The sequence below is a fragment of the Pongo abelii genome, chromosome 18, assembly GCF_028885655.2.
Source record: "Pongo abelii isolate AG06213 chromosome 18, NHGRI_mPonAbe1-v2.0_pri, whole genome shotgun sequence".
Lineage (NCBI taxonomy): Eukaryota > Metazoa > Chordata > Mammalia > Primates > Hominidae > Pongo > Pongo abelii.
The window spans coordinates 21299878-21314292 of record NC_072003.2 but is presented as its reverse complement, the minus strand read 5'-3'; the positions used below and the strand labels follow the sequence as shown (position 1 = coordinate 21314292).

General features: G+C 39.3%; 1 protein-coding gene across 7 annotated transcripts in view; it reads left to right on the top strand.

Annotated features, from left to right (window-relative positions):
* Positions 1-14415, top strand: part of SMG1 (SMG1 nonsense mediated mRNA decay associated PI3K related kinase) — a 114605-nt gene that overhangs the window by 64297 nt on the left and 35893 nt on the right. For all 7 annotated transcript variants that reach the window (XM_024241383.3, XM_024241381.3, XM_024241382.2 and 4 more), the window contains 13 exons: positions 442-551; positions 1524-1671; positions 2036-2195; positions 2928-3048; positions 6312-6560; positions 7337-7621; positions 8742-8886; positions 8999-9137; positions 10721-10951; positions 11061-11238; positions 11807-11968; positions 13144-13361; positions 13570-13724. In XM_024241383.3, the coding sequence (XP_024097151.1) occupies positions 442-551; positions 1524-1671; positions 2036-2195; positions 2928-3048; positions 6312-6560; positions 7337-7621; positions 8742-8886; positions 8999-9137; positions 10721-10951; positions 11061-11238; positions 11807-11968; positions 13144-13361; positions 13570-13724 (2301 nt within the window). The remainder of the gene's footprint in view (positions 1-441; positions 552-1523; positions 1672-2035; positions 2196-2927; positions 3049-6311; positions 6561-7336; positions 7622-8741; positions 8887-8998; positions 9138-10720; positions 10952-11060; positions 11239-11806; positions 11969-13143; positions 13362-13569; positions 13725-14415) is intronic.

Sequence of the window (14415 nt, the reverse complement as noted above, 5' to 3'; positions counted from 1 at the left end):
GAGATACAAGATTGTGATGCTGGGAGAGCTGCAAGGGCTCATGCTGTAGGTGAGGAGTGAGGCTGTACAGGGAGCTCACTGGCAGCTTGGAGAGCACTGCATGTCAAAGTTGTCCTGCAGAGGTCTACTGTCAGTGTGTTAGGCTCTGAAGAGAACAGGCTGCAACACACGAAAACACGAAAACGGGGTGAGTCAGCTCCACTGAAAGTCTGTAGCTGTGACTTTCTGGTTTGCCACTCCAATTTGAGTACTAATTAAATGGTAGTCACATCTTCAACATAAAAACCAAAATAATGGCATTCCTCGTGGAAGGAATTTTGTCAGAAAAATGCTGTGTACTTTGCTGTCTTCCTAGAATTTGTTCTGTTTTTGTTTGTTTGTTTGTTTTAATGGTTCCACAGGCTGCGTAGGAATACAAGCTAACCAATATTTTAATTACAGATCATTAAGCAGCTTTGAGTCTGGAAAATTTGTTGAATGTACTGAGCAATTAGAATTGTTACCAGGAGAAAATATCAATCTACTTGCTGGAGGATCAAAAGAAAAAATAGGTACTTGAGAAAATAGTTTTAAAGTTATTTTAGTGGACAAGTTGCTCAAAATGTTTGGCTTAGTATATTTTACTGGAAAATCTGGAAGTTATTTTACATTTTGTGTAGAGGGGGCAGAATCCCATGTGAAGCAACAAATTTAGGGCTGCCGTATTTATGTTTGATTTGGGAAATGAAAAGCAGTTAAAATTAAGTCAAATTAAAAAAGTGGCCACCTTAATACTTTGAGATTTATCTAGCCATTTTGTTTGACAAAGGAGAAAGTAGTGTTTCAGCTGAATATTTTTCTTGATTTTCATCTTGATGTGGCTCATTAAGTTCTTTATCACAAATGGAACACTTTATAAAATGTTATTAAAAAGTTTAATGAGTATTCTGGATTGAGCAAGATTTTCTAATGCAGGTCTAGATTTGTCCCCTTAAATAGTAGATTGACTTACCGATTTTCTTTTTTGTTGAGACAGAGTCTCACTCTGTTGCCTGGGCTGGAGTGCAGTGCTGCAATCTCAGCTCACTGCAACCTCCGCCCTCTGAGTTCAAGCGATTCTCCTGCCTCAGCCTCCTGAGTAGCTGGGATTACAGGTGTCTGCCACCGTGCCCAGCTAATTTTTTGTATTTTTAGTAGAGACGGGGTTTCACCATCTTGGCCAGGCTGGTCTTGAACTCCTGACCTCGTGATCCACCCACCTTGGCCTCCTGAAGTGCTGGGATTACAGGCGTGAGCCACCACGCCTGGCCTCGACTTACTGATTTTTGAGCCTTTGAAGGCAACTGCATTTTAGGGGTCTGAGGTACAGTGATTTTGTATGAAGTATGATTTTTATATAGCTCTCAGTAATGCTTATAGTGTTTAACTGCCTTAAATATTAAAGGAGCTGTTCATTGGTGATTAGTTTTTAATAATGCCAAACATAAATCAAAATTTATAATAAAAGCACATTAACTTAATGACATTTTATTTAACTTCTGTAGACATGAAAAAACTGCTTCCTAACATGTTAAGTCCAGATCCAAGGGAACTTCAGAAATCCATTGAAGTTCAGTTGTTAAGAAGTTCTGTTTGTTTGGCAACTGCTTTAAACCCAATAGAACAAGATCAGAAGTGGCAGTCTATAACTGAGTAAGTTTACTCTTACGGAGGTAAATGTACATTGTGTATATCATGTGGTAAACATACATGGGGTGAAGAGGGCTGGAAGGAGAGTTACTAGATTACTAAATACTAGGGCTAATAGTGTCATTTTAGTTGTAGAAATCATATAATATATGAATGCTGTTTGCCAACATAAACTGAGGTTGAAATGTAAAAATCCCCAAAAGCAAATATCTTGACTTGCTAATATGATTTTATTATAGAGCGGGCTGCTCCTCTTACTGCCCCCTAACTTTGGATGTCAGTTTGATAGCATCTTATCAATTGCTTTATTCTTTGAGTGGTTATGAATTGTAATTTTTATTAATTGACAGTAAATATTTTGTTTCAGAAATGTGGTAAAGTACTTGAAGCAAACGTCCCGCATCGCTGTTGGACCTCTGAGACTTTCTACTTTAACAGTTTCACAGTCTTTGCCAGTTCTAAGTACCTTGCAGCTGTATTGCTCATTTGCTTTGGAGAACACAGTTTCTAACAGACTTTCAACAGAGGTCTGTATGTCTGTATATTTTTACAAGCACATTCTTATGACTATTAATGGTCATTACTGTAGAACATGACCTTATTTTTTGTTTTTTGAAATAGGATTTGTAGTTGGGCAGGCTAGTAAATGCAGAAATCTAACATGTTTTCAGGCAGTCTTTCATTTGGGAAGTACATGGGGCAGATGGAAGAACCTGAGATAATCTCAAGGATGGCAAATTGCTCAGTTTTTTTCTTCTATTTTTGGGGTGGGAGGTGGTATATGTAAAGACAGTTCCTTTAGGCAGATTACGTAAATTTTAGATTTGCTGCAAACAAAGATCTCTCCTCTTCATCCTAAATGGGGTAAAGTTCAACCAGAGATGGGGGCTTCTGAATGAATGATGATCTTCGAGAACTTCATTATAAATCATTAGTTGTAATGTTTTTCTGCAGTCTGCTTTATAGTAAATGTGCTGTGACTTTTTTTTTGTAATGTGCTTTATTAAGTATATTGATAAATTAGACTTAATATTCTGAGGAAGATTTCCCTTCAGAACAAAAGACTTTCTCTTACTGTGTGCTTGCCTCTTATGAATAGAAGATAAATGATGTAAGGGTATAGTGTAATAGATAAAACTACTGCAATCAATCTGAAGTAGCCAAACTATATTGCAGTCTTGGACTTACGACTTGCTATATATCTGCAAACATATCAACAGCCTGTTTTACGTTGAGTAATTTTGGTTTTTCTCTGGCAGGACTGTCTTATTCCACTCTTCAGTGAAGCTTTACGTTCATGTAAACAGCATGATGTGAGGCCATGGATGCAGGCATTAAGGTATACTATGTACCAGAATCAGTTGTTGGAGAAAATTAAAGGTAAGTGTTTTTTTTTTTTTTTTTTGTAAGAGAAAATTAAAGGTGTTTTTTTTTTTTTTTTTAATTTTGGTTTATTGAGGTTTATATTACACATTCTAAGTGTATGGTTTGATGAGTTCTAACATGCCTTCACTTGTGTGACCACCAATACGATCGAGATACAGAACACCGTCTTACCCCAGAAGGTTCTCTTGGGATCATCTTCTCATTTGCCCCTGTCAGCAGTTACTGATTTGCTTTCTGTCACTATGGATTAGACTTGTCTTTACTAAAGTTTCATGTACATGAAATCATAACAACATGCTCTCTTGTGTTTGGCTTCTCTTGCTCAGCATGATATTTTTAAGGTTCACCCATATTGCATGTATCAGGAATACAATCCGTTTTATTATTGAGTAGTGTTCTATTGTATGTATATACCGCAGTTTATTTCTCCCTTCATCCTTTGATAGATTTTGGGGTTTTTTCACATTGCGCTATTCAGTATATACCTACTCTCAACATTCATGTGCAAGTCTTTGAGTGATCGTATATTTGTGTTTCTCTTGAGTGAATGCACCTTGTTGGGTTACATGGCTTAACTTAAAAAAATTTTAATCACTGTGGTGCATATGTAGTGATTATTAGTGATTATCTCACAATTTTATTTACATTTTCTTGATGATTAATGATGTTGAGTGTATTTCATTTGTATTTTAGTTTGCAAATGTTTGTTCAAATTCTTCACCCATTTTTAATGAAGACATAAGATTTATTTTTGTGTTCTGAACATAAGTTCTTTGTCACGTAAAATGTGCTATGAATGTTGAGTTTTAAATACTCCAAATGAATGGCTAGAGAATTACTATTTGTATAAATATTTATATGTCAAAGGGATGCTAACAATTTACTTTATTGCTCTAAAATAGAAAAGTTGCCAGAATGCTGTGGAGTTTTAGTGGAAAACATGATAGCTGGTGTTACTGAGTAAATGTGAGTGTTAAATGTCAATGTAAGCTAACGGCCAGGACCACTGTAGGGTGGTTACTTGCAGCTGTGACTCAACTGGTCCTTCACTGCCAAACATACCCGGGGTTGGATCATTGGCCTGATGTCTGCAAATTGAGGAACCTTAGGGCAAATCAGTGAACTTCTGAACTGCTTTCCTCTTCAGTTATATGGGGATTTCCCCACTTTTGAGATACTTGTAAGGATTATATGAGATGAAGAGATGAGACAAGGTATGTAAAAGTCCTAGCACAGAGCGTGTCATATAATATGGCTTCACAAGTACCCTCATCTCCTTTCCAGTCCTTTTTTTTTTCTTTTGAGACCATCTCACTCTGTTGCCCAGGCTGGAGTGCCTCTTCATTTTTATTTCTTTATTCAGCAAGTATTGATCAAATGTGCTTTGTACCAGGTACTGTGCTCTACATTGGGATATAATGGTGATCAAGGAGATTGTAGATTCTGGCAGGGAAAACTGACATCAAACATGGTGACCCGACAGAGCGAGACCCTGTCTCTACTAGAAGAATTTTAAAAATCACCCGGGTGTGGGCCGGGCGCAGTGGCTCACGCCTGTAATCCCAGCACTTTGAGATGCTGAGGCGGGTGGATCACGAGGTCAGGAGATTGAGACCATCCTGGATAACACGGTGAAACCCCATTTCTACTAAAAATACAAAAAAATTAGCCGGACGTGGGGGCGGGCGCCTGTAGTCCCAGCTACTCGGGAGGCTGGGCAGGAGAATGGCATGAACCTGGGAGGAGGATCTTGCATTGAGCCAAGATCACGCCACTGCACTCCAGCCTGGGCAACAGAGTGAGACTCTATCTCAAAAAAAAAAAAAATCACCTGGGTGTGGTGGCATGTGCCTGTAGTCCCAGCTGCTTAGGAGGCTGAGGTGGGCAGAGAGCATGAGCCTGGGAAATGAAGGCTGCAGCGAGCTATGATCATGCCACTGCACTCCAGCCTGGGTGACAGAGTGACACCCTGTCTCAAAAAACAAACCCACAAGAAGGAATAGCAAATAATGAGGGCACCTGATTTAATCCTAGGAATCAGAAAAAGACTTGTGGGGAAGTAACATTTAAGCTGAGAGTTAAGGAAGATAAAGATGAGGAAGAAGGCAGGCTGACTTGGTTAGAAAAAACGTGTGCAGGCCAGAGAAAATAATGATTCTTAGATGACTCAGTTCACCTAAGAGAGTAGGAAGAGATGGAGCACTGGATGAGATTGAGATTGGAATTGAATGCTGGAAGGCATCAGTAACAAGCCAAATTCAGGAGTTTGGGATTTGTCAGAATGGCAGTGAGAAGTCATCCGAGGCTTTTAAGCAGGGAAGTGAAATGTTCAGATTTACCCTTTGTGTAATATCACTTCAGTTGCAAGTTGGAAAATGGATTAGAAGAGTATAAGAATGGGGGCAAAAGGACCTAAGTTATGCTGAAGTCTCTGCTAAAGAGGGTAACTAGGGTGGCAGTAGGGAAAGAGAAAAGCAAATGGGCCATGAGGGTTGAAAGTAAAGTCTGTGATGGTGGCCAAGTACTTTCACAGGCAGCCGGCTGATCCTGTGCCCTTCCTTGAGAAGGGGAAAATGGAAAAAGGGAGTAAAAGATTTGGAGGGTGGTGGAAAATGAACTCCATTTGGCATGACTGACATTAGTGGAAGCACTCTTGAAATAAATAGAGTGTAGATGACCAGTTGGCAGGTGGGATTCAGATCAGGTCTGGGTGAAGATTCAGCGGTTGTCAGCATTTCTGTGGTAATTGAAGACACAGGAAAAGATTATGATGTCCAGGGAGAGTATGCAGTGGGAAAAGTAGAGAGCCTAGGACTGAGTCCAAGGAGCACCGGTGTTTAATGGATGAGTGATGGAAGAGAAAGAGGCTGAGGATTCTTCAGCAACGTAGGAAGAAAACCAGGAGAATGGTTGAAGGGCAGAGAGTACTTACAGAAGAAGTGCAGGGGGGTGGTTTAGCCTTCCCTGCTTCCTTGCTTTCCCTACCCGTTGGCCTAGGCTTTTTGCCAAAGATTCAGAAACTAAAAAGAAATTTATTGAAATGAATGACTTGACTTTACTTCATTGTATACATTTAATTTAGTAAAACCTGTTCATTGTATCTCACTGTGGTAGCTGCTAGGGATTTGAGGATGAGTTATCTTTGTTTCAGGAGGTGGTGCAGAAGAGGGATAGTTGGGGAATAATTTTTTGGCCATGTTTCCATGCAATCTGGTTTAGACAAATTAGGGACTAATAAAACGTTTTCCTCTCTTCAGAACAAACAGTCCCAATTAGAAGCCATCTCATGGAATTAGGTCTAACAGCAGCAAAATTTGCTAGAAAACGAGGGAATGTGTCCCTTGCAACAAGACTGCTGGCACAGTGCAGTGAAGTTCAGCTGGGAAAGACCACCACTGCGCAGGATTTAGTCCAACATTTTAAAAAACTATCAACCCAAGGTCAAGTGGATGAAAAATGGGGGCCTGAACTTGATATTGAAAAAACCAAATTGCTATATACAGCAGGTTAGTAAAATTAATTATGGTTAATACATAAGTATAATAAAAATCATGTATATGAATATTACTGTTGTATGTATGGTATAAGGTAGTAATAGCAAAGTTGATCATTTCCAGCTGTTGCAGAACATTTGCATCCTGAATAATAAGTTGCTTATTACTGACTTACCTTTATAATTCTGTGCTTTTAAAAGAATTTTGTTGCAAGGTATTAAAGTAAGAAGTATTTCCGGAGATCATTGATGACTGAATTTACATGTTTTTTTAACTTTATTATTTTGGGCCAGGTGCTCATGCCTGCAATCTGAGCACTTTGGGAGGCCAAGATGGGAGGATTGTTTGAGCTTAGGAGTTTGACACCAGCCTGGGCAACAGGGTGAAACCTCAGCTATACTGAAATTCAAAGAAATTAGGGGGGTGTGGTGGAACATGCCTGTAGTTCCGGCTCCTTGAGGGGCTGAGGCAGGAGAATTGCTTGAGCCTGGGAAGTTGAGGCTACAGTGAGCCCTGATTGTGCTACTGCACTCCAGCCTGGGTGACAGAGTGAAACCCTGTCTCAAAAAAAAAAAAAAAAGTTTAGTATTTCAGCTGGGCATAGTGGCTCATGCCTGCAATCTCAGCACTTTGGGAGGCTAAGACAGTAGGATTGCTTGAGCACAGGACTTTGAAACCATCAACATGGTGGTGTCATCACCATGTTGATGTTTGTTTCCTAATCCAAGTGCCTCCCTCCATCATTTGCTTTTAAATGTTCTAAGTTCTGACTTTGTGGTTTTCTGTAGGCCAGTCAACGCATGCAATGGAAATGTTGAGTTCTTGTGCCATATCTTTCTGCAAGTCTGCGAAAGCTGAATATGCAGTTGCTAAGTCAATTCTGACACTGGCTAAATGGATCCAGGCAGAATGGAAAGAGATTTCAGGACAGCTGAAACAGGTTTACAGAGCTCAGCACCAACAGAACTTCACAGGTCTTTCTACTTTGTCTAAAAACATACTCACTCTAATAGAACTGCCATCTATTAATACGATGGAAGAAGAGTATCCTCGGATCGAGAGTGAATCTACAGGTAGAGTTGCTTTATTAGCTTTAGAATATTAATTTTAGAAGCTATATTTTTTTCTGTTTTAAAGTTTATAATGTTATGCTGGCTATAATTTTCCATAAAAAGTATATCTGTGGAAATCGAGTTTATTTTATTGTCGGGAAATAACCAAAACATATTTAGGATCGAATGCCATTTTGGAAGTCACTGAACTCTGCCCCCAGGTATTTGCTTTTATGGACTTAGATGTTTTTGCTGGCAATAAGATCCTGCCCCTCATATCAAAAAATTTCACCTCACAATAGAAGGAGCAACAAAGATTTAAAATAGTTACCTGTGTTCCTATTGATTGGTGGAACACAGAAACTATATAAAGATTCAAGTTTCCCATTCTGATGCTAGTGCTAGTAACAGAAAGATACCTTACAGATAGGGTAGTTGATTCTGTCCATGTTTGAGTGCCTGTTGTGGAAGGCATAATTCCCCTGTTTTTAAAATTTGAGAGAAAATTTGGGAGATGATTTTCTTTGCTGAAACATGAGAATATACCTTAATTTTGTTGTTCTGAAGCCTAAGAGTTTAATTACTTACATTGGTGTTAATAATTTTGATAGAGTCTTGATATTCATAAAGGATATATCTTGTGGTCATTATAAATCTTCATCTTGGCAGATGCACTATAGCAGGCAGTGTCTTCACCTCTAACAAGGGAATAAAGATGTTTGCCTCATGAGTCTGTATGAATGAAACAGTATACTCATCACCTATTTATTATTTTTGCCAGAATGATTAAAGTGAATCTGATCATGAGGAAATAGCCAGTCAGATTCATAATGCAAGACATTCTACAGCACAGCTGACACCTGACTGTTTACAATGTTCAGTGTCATGAAAGACATTGATGTCTTCCACAGGAGATAATATAATCTTACTTGGGAAGCTAATGAATTCATTTCAACATACCACCCTTTTAGAGAACATAATTCATATTTGTGCCTTATCAAGTTATGTACAGTAATATTATGGAACTTTTGATTGCTTGCAGATAAAAACCTAAAATGCTAATGGGAATGTCATTAGAAATTTATGAATGTAACATTGTTGAGTTCTTTTATTATAATTATTTTTTTGTCCATTTTGGCAGTGCATATTGGAGTTGGAGAACCTGACTTCATTTTGGGACAGTTGTATCACCTGTCTTCAGTACAGGCACCTGAAGTAGCCAAATCTTGGGCAGCATTGGCCAGCTGGGCTTATAGGTGGGGCAGAAAGGTGGTTGACAATGCCAGGTATGTTTAAATGTGTAGTTTATTTATGCATTGCATAAATAGATATTTAAATGTCTGCTGATATAGTAAAGTTTGGGTAGCTGAAATACTGATGACTTGTTTATTTTTATAGTCAGGGAGAAGGTGTTCGTCTGCTGCCTAGAGAAAAATCTGAAGTTCAGAATCTGCTTCCAGACACTATAACTGAGGAAGAGAAAGAGAGAATATATGGTATTCTTGGACAGGCTGTGTGTCGGCCAGCGGGGATTCAGGCAAGGAAAACGTGGTGCTTGGGGCAAGACTGCTACTCCAAATCATTGATTTTGAGAAAATTGATCATATATATTTGATAAAATATTGAATGGGGCTTACCAATTGTTGTTGTAAATAAAAACTTCTGCATTTTAAGATGAAAATGAGTTATATTTTTCTAAGAAGAATATACTTCTTTTGAGAAAATAAGGCATTTCCTTAGAGTCCTGTTAAAAATAGGCGAAGTTGGCCTGGTACGGTGGCTCACACCTGTAATCTCAGCACTTTGGGAGGCTGAGGTGGGTGGATCACTTGAGGTCAGGAGTTCGAGACCAGCCTGGCCAACATGGCGAAACCCCATCTCTACTAAAAATACAAAAATTAGCAGGGTGTGGTGGTGCATGCCTGTAATGCCAGCTACTCGGGAGGCTGAGGCAGGAGAACCACTTGAATGTTGCAGTGAGATCACACTACTGCACTCCAGCCTGGGTGACAGAGTGATACTGTCTCAAAAGAAAAAAAGTTAATAAGTGAAGTTCATTTTAGGTAAATTAAATTTATTTTTTAATTACTTTTATCAGAAATTGTAAGTTCTTAATCCTTGGTTGTGAGCTTTTAAAATATGCCAGTGCACGAAACTCACTCCCAGATATTCTGAATGAGGGGTGTGTGTGTGTGTATTTAAACTTACTAGGTGATGCTAATGTGCAGCCAGTGTTGAAAATGGACTAGATGATCTGTATAATTCACACTCTCTCCCCTCAGAGTTCCGTCAATTCTAGAATGCCAAAGCAATATATTATTTAGTTGCAGTCCTCAAAGGCATGGATTTTATTTGCCAAGCTAAGCTATATCGATCAGTTCTTGCTGTAAACAGCAGCGTATCTAAGTCTCTCCCTAGCTGGTGTCTGATACATAAACAATACTGTGAAGAGAATGAGGTTTAGTATATGTATTCTGTGTACATTCAGCTTCAAACTTTTGAGCAGATTGTGCTTATTTTTTTGCAGGCATAGGCTGGGTGCGGTGGCTCACACCTGTAATTCCAGCACTTTGAGAGGCCGAGGCAGGCGGATCACCTGAGGTCAGGAGTTTGAGACAAGCCTGGCCAACATGGTGAAACCCTGTCTCTACTAAAAACACAAAAAAACAGGAGGGCGTGGTAGTGGGCACCTGTAATCTCGGCTACTTAGGAGGCTGAGGCATGAGAATCGCTTGAACCTGGGAGGCAGAGAGGTTGCAGTGAGCCATGATTGTGCCATTGCACTCCAGCCTGGGTGACAGAGTGAGACTTTGTCACAAGGAAAAAAAAAATTTCTGCAGGCAGAATACTGTATTGTAACTTGGAAGCATTTAAAGTACAACGAAACCCCAGAAAAGTCTAGTCTTTGCTAAATGCTTATATTCTTCTTCACTGGCTTCATATTAGTAAATATATCATAAAGAGAAGCATACTGACATTGACTTACTGTGTGTAACATTACATGTGGGATAATTTTATCTTTTATATATGAGAAGAATTTTTTATGATAGTCAAATTACATACCTTTTTCCCTTTTCAGTTTGTATTTAAAATAGCATTTTGTGCACAATTTTTCTTCAGGATGAAGATATAACGCTTCAGATAACAGAGAGTGAAGATAACGAAGAAGATGACATGGTTGATGTTATCTGGCGTCAGTTGATATCAAGCTGCCCATGGCTTTCAGAACTTGATGAAAGTGCAACTGAAGGAGTTATTAAAGTGTGGAGGAAAGTTGTAGATAGAATATTCAGCCTGTACAAACTCTCTTGCAGTGCATACTTTACTTTCCTTAAACTCAACGCTGGTCAAGTATGTAGCACAGTGTTCTAAGAAAATTTATTTGGAAACTTTTTCTTACTAAACAAAAGTAGTGTTCTGAGTTATTGTCTTACTTATTCCCCTCATCTTTCACTCTTAGATTCCTTTAGATGAGGATGACCCTAGGCTGCATTTAAGTCACAGAGTGGAACAGAGCACTGATGACATGATCGTGATGGCCACATTGCGCCTGCTGCGGTTGCTTGTGAAGCACGCTGGTGAGCTTCGGCAGTATCTGGAGCACGGCTTGGAGACAACACCCACTGCACCGTGGAGAGGTGAGACCTGCATAAAATGTTTCAGGAAAAATAGTTTCTCACTAGGATATATAAAATTTCAAAAAGTGGTTTCCTTATGTTTATTATTTGAATGTGTAAAAAGAACAGCCAGATTAACTTCCTAGGACACCCTGCACTGCTTGTTACATCACTAGGACTTTTCCTCCCACCTTTCCAAGAAATGGGAAGCTGAAAGGCAGGAGCTTTTTATATACAAAATGAGTTTTGGAGAGGGTGGTGAAAAATTTTCAAAAGGTTTTATATACCCTCTGTAAAAATTGTCTGTGTCTGCCTTGTTTGTAGGCATTCACAGAAGATACATTTCTCTAACATTTTTGGGCTGCCCTGAACTTTGATTACAGCTCTGTATCTAAACCAACCTTAACCAGACTTGCGAATCAAGAACTATTGTATATGGTTCTTTATTATCACAGGGAGAAGTTTGAACTCTTAAAATTCGTACTAATGCCGACACACATCAGGTTTTATCTGTTTGATCTACGATGCTGATAGTTTCTTCATAGTTTTAAATAACTTTAAAGTGTCTTTCTCTCTTCTTGTCCTGAAGGAATTATTCCACAACTTTTCTCACGCTTAAACCACCCTGAAGTGTATGTGCGCCAAAGTATTTGTAACCTTCTCTGCCGCGTGGCTCAAGATTCCCCACATCTCATATTGTATCCTGCAATAGTGGGTACCATATCGCTTAGTAGTGAATCCCAGGCTTCAGGTATGGAATATTCAAATATTGCTACTTTAAGTATAAGTGACTGTGCCAGTAATTTTAGTTAGGTCAAAGTTTTTAAGCTTTGTGTTCCAGAGTTGTTAGAGTTTTGTAGGTTTTTTTTTTTTTTTTTGAGATGGAGTCTCACTCTGTCACCCAGGCTGGAGTGCAGTGGCGCCATCTCAGCTCACTGCAGTCTCCGCCTCCCAGGTTTAAGCAGCTCTCTGCCTCAGCTTCCTGAGTAGCTGGGATTACATGCGTGTGCCACCATGCCCGGCTAATTTTTGTACTTTCAGTAGAGTCGGGGTTTCACCATCTTGGCCAGGCTGGTCTTGGACTCCTGATTTCGTGATCCACTTGCCTCGGCCTCCCAAAGTGATAGGATTACAGGTATGAGCCACCGTGCCCGGCTGTACGTTTTTTAATAGTAATAATTAGCATTTATCGAGGGAGTAACTACTGTGTATCTGGCACCAGGACATGTGCTTTACACATTATCTGTAGCCTTGACAGTAATCCACCAAGACATGGAGAAATGGAGTAACTCTGCCAGGCTCACTGAGCTGTTACTGGTAGATAAGAATTATACCAAATTTTGGCCAGGTGCAGTGGCTCACACCTGTAATACCAGCACTTTGGGAGGCCGAGGAGGGTGGATCACTTGAGGCCAGGAGTTTGAGACCAGCCTGGACAACATGGTGAAACCCTGTTTCTATTAAAAAAATAAAAAAATTAGCTGGGTATGGTAGCACACACCTATAGTCCCAGCTATTCACGAGGCTGAGGCACAAGAATCACTTGAACCCAGGAGACAGGTTGCAGTGAACCGAGATTGTGCCACTGTACTCCAACCTGGGCAACAGAGCTAGACCCTGTTTCCAAAAAAAAAAAAAAAAGGATTATACTAATTTTTGAACTCTGGCTTGAAGAATACATTATTTGTTAAACACTTATTATCTTTCTCTTTTGTATCTTCCATTAGCTTATAATATTAATAAATATGAAAGCTCAACCTATAAAAAGGCAGAATATCCACAATCTTTAATCAGTTCTATCCCTGGAAGGCAAATGAGTTCAATGACTGCTCTTGAGTCAAATAGATTATCAGTGTTTTCCCTAACTCAGCATATGCACATGGGAGAAATGTTGAAAATATTCCTTGTTCTCCTATTTCATTACAGGAAATAAATTTTCCACTGCAATTCCAACTTTACTTGGCAATATTCAAGGAGAAGAATTGCTGGTTTCTGAATGTGAGGGAGGAAGTCCTCCTGCATCTCAGGATAGCAATAAGGATGAACCTAAAAGTGGATTAAATGAAGACCAAGCCATGATGCAGGATTGTTACAGCAAAATTGTAGATAAGCTGTCCTCTGCAAACCCCACCATGGTGTTACAGGTACAAAGAAACTCACATGTTGTAGAAGAATTTTTTATAGAATAATAAAAATTGCTTTTGCCAATCTGTATTGACAATCACTAGTCAGCGTTCTCCAATTGTATAATGAGCACAAATTGCACACACTTAACTTACAAAGTCCAGTGTTTGAAGAGCTGTGCTGTGCATAGGCTTGTAGATGAGCTATTTGGGTGTGCTGTGTATGCAGGTTCAGATGCTCGTGGCTGAGCTGCGCAGGGTCACTGTGCTCTGGGATGAGCTCTGGCTGGGAGTTTTGCTGCAACAACACATGTATGTCCTGAGACGAATTCAGCAGCTCGAAGATGAGGTGAAGAGAGTCCAGAACAACAACACCTTACGCAAGTATGCTTCCATACACTTGTCCTGAGACGGTGAAGCTGCCTCTTTGTGTGAAAGTATAAATAACATAAAATTTACTATTTTAATCATTTTTAAGTGTACAATTCAGTGGCATTAAATACATTCACAATATTGTACAACCATCACCACGGTCCATTTCCAGAACTTATTCATTATCTTAAGCAGAAGAAGCTCTGTACTCATTAAAGATTATCTCTTCATTTCCCCCTCACCTCAGTTCCTGGCCACCTCTATTCTACTTCCCATCTCTATGAATTTGCCTATTTTAGCTACCTCATAGAAGTAGAAACATAAAGTATCCATCTTTTTGTGTTTGGCTTTTTATACTTAGAATAATGGCCTGAAGGTTTATTATGTTGTAACATGTGATAGAATTTCATTTTTTTAACGCTGAATAATATTGTATGATTATACCACGTTTTGTCCATCCGTGTATGGACAGCTGGGTTGCTTCTACATTTTAGCTCTATGAACAATGCTGCTGTGAACATTGGTGGACGAGTATCTGTTTGAGTCTGTGCTTTCTATTATTTTTTGTGAATTTCATGTATATTTTGTGGATGATCCAGTGGATTTGCTGAATCGTATGGCAGTTCTACGTCTGACTTACTGAGGAGCCAACAAACTTTTCCACAGTGGCTGCACCATTTTACAATCCTCCTAGCCATGCAAG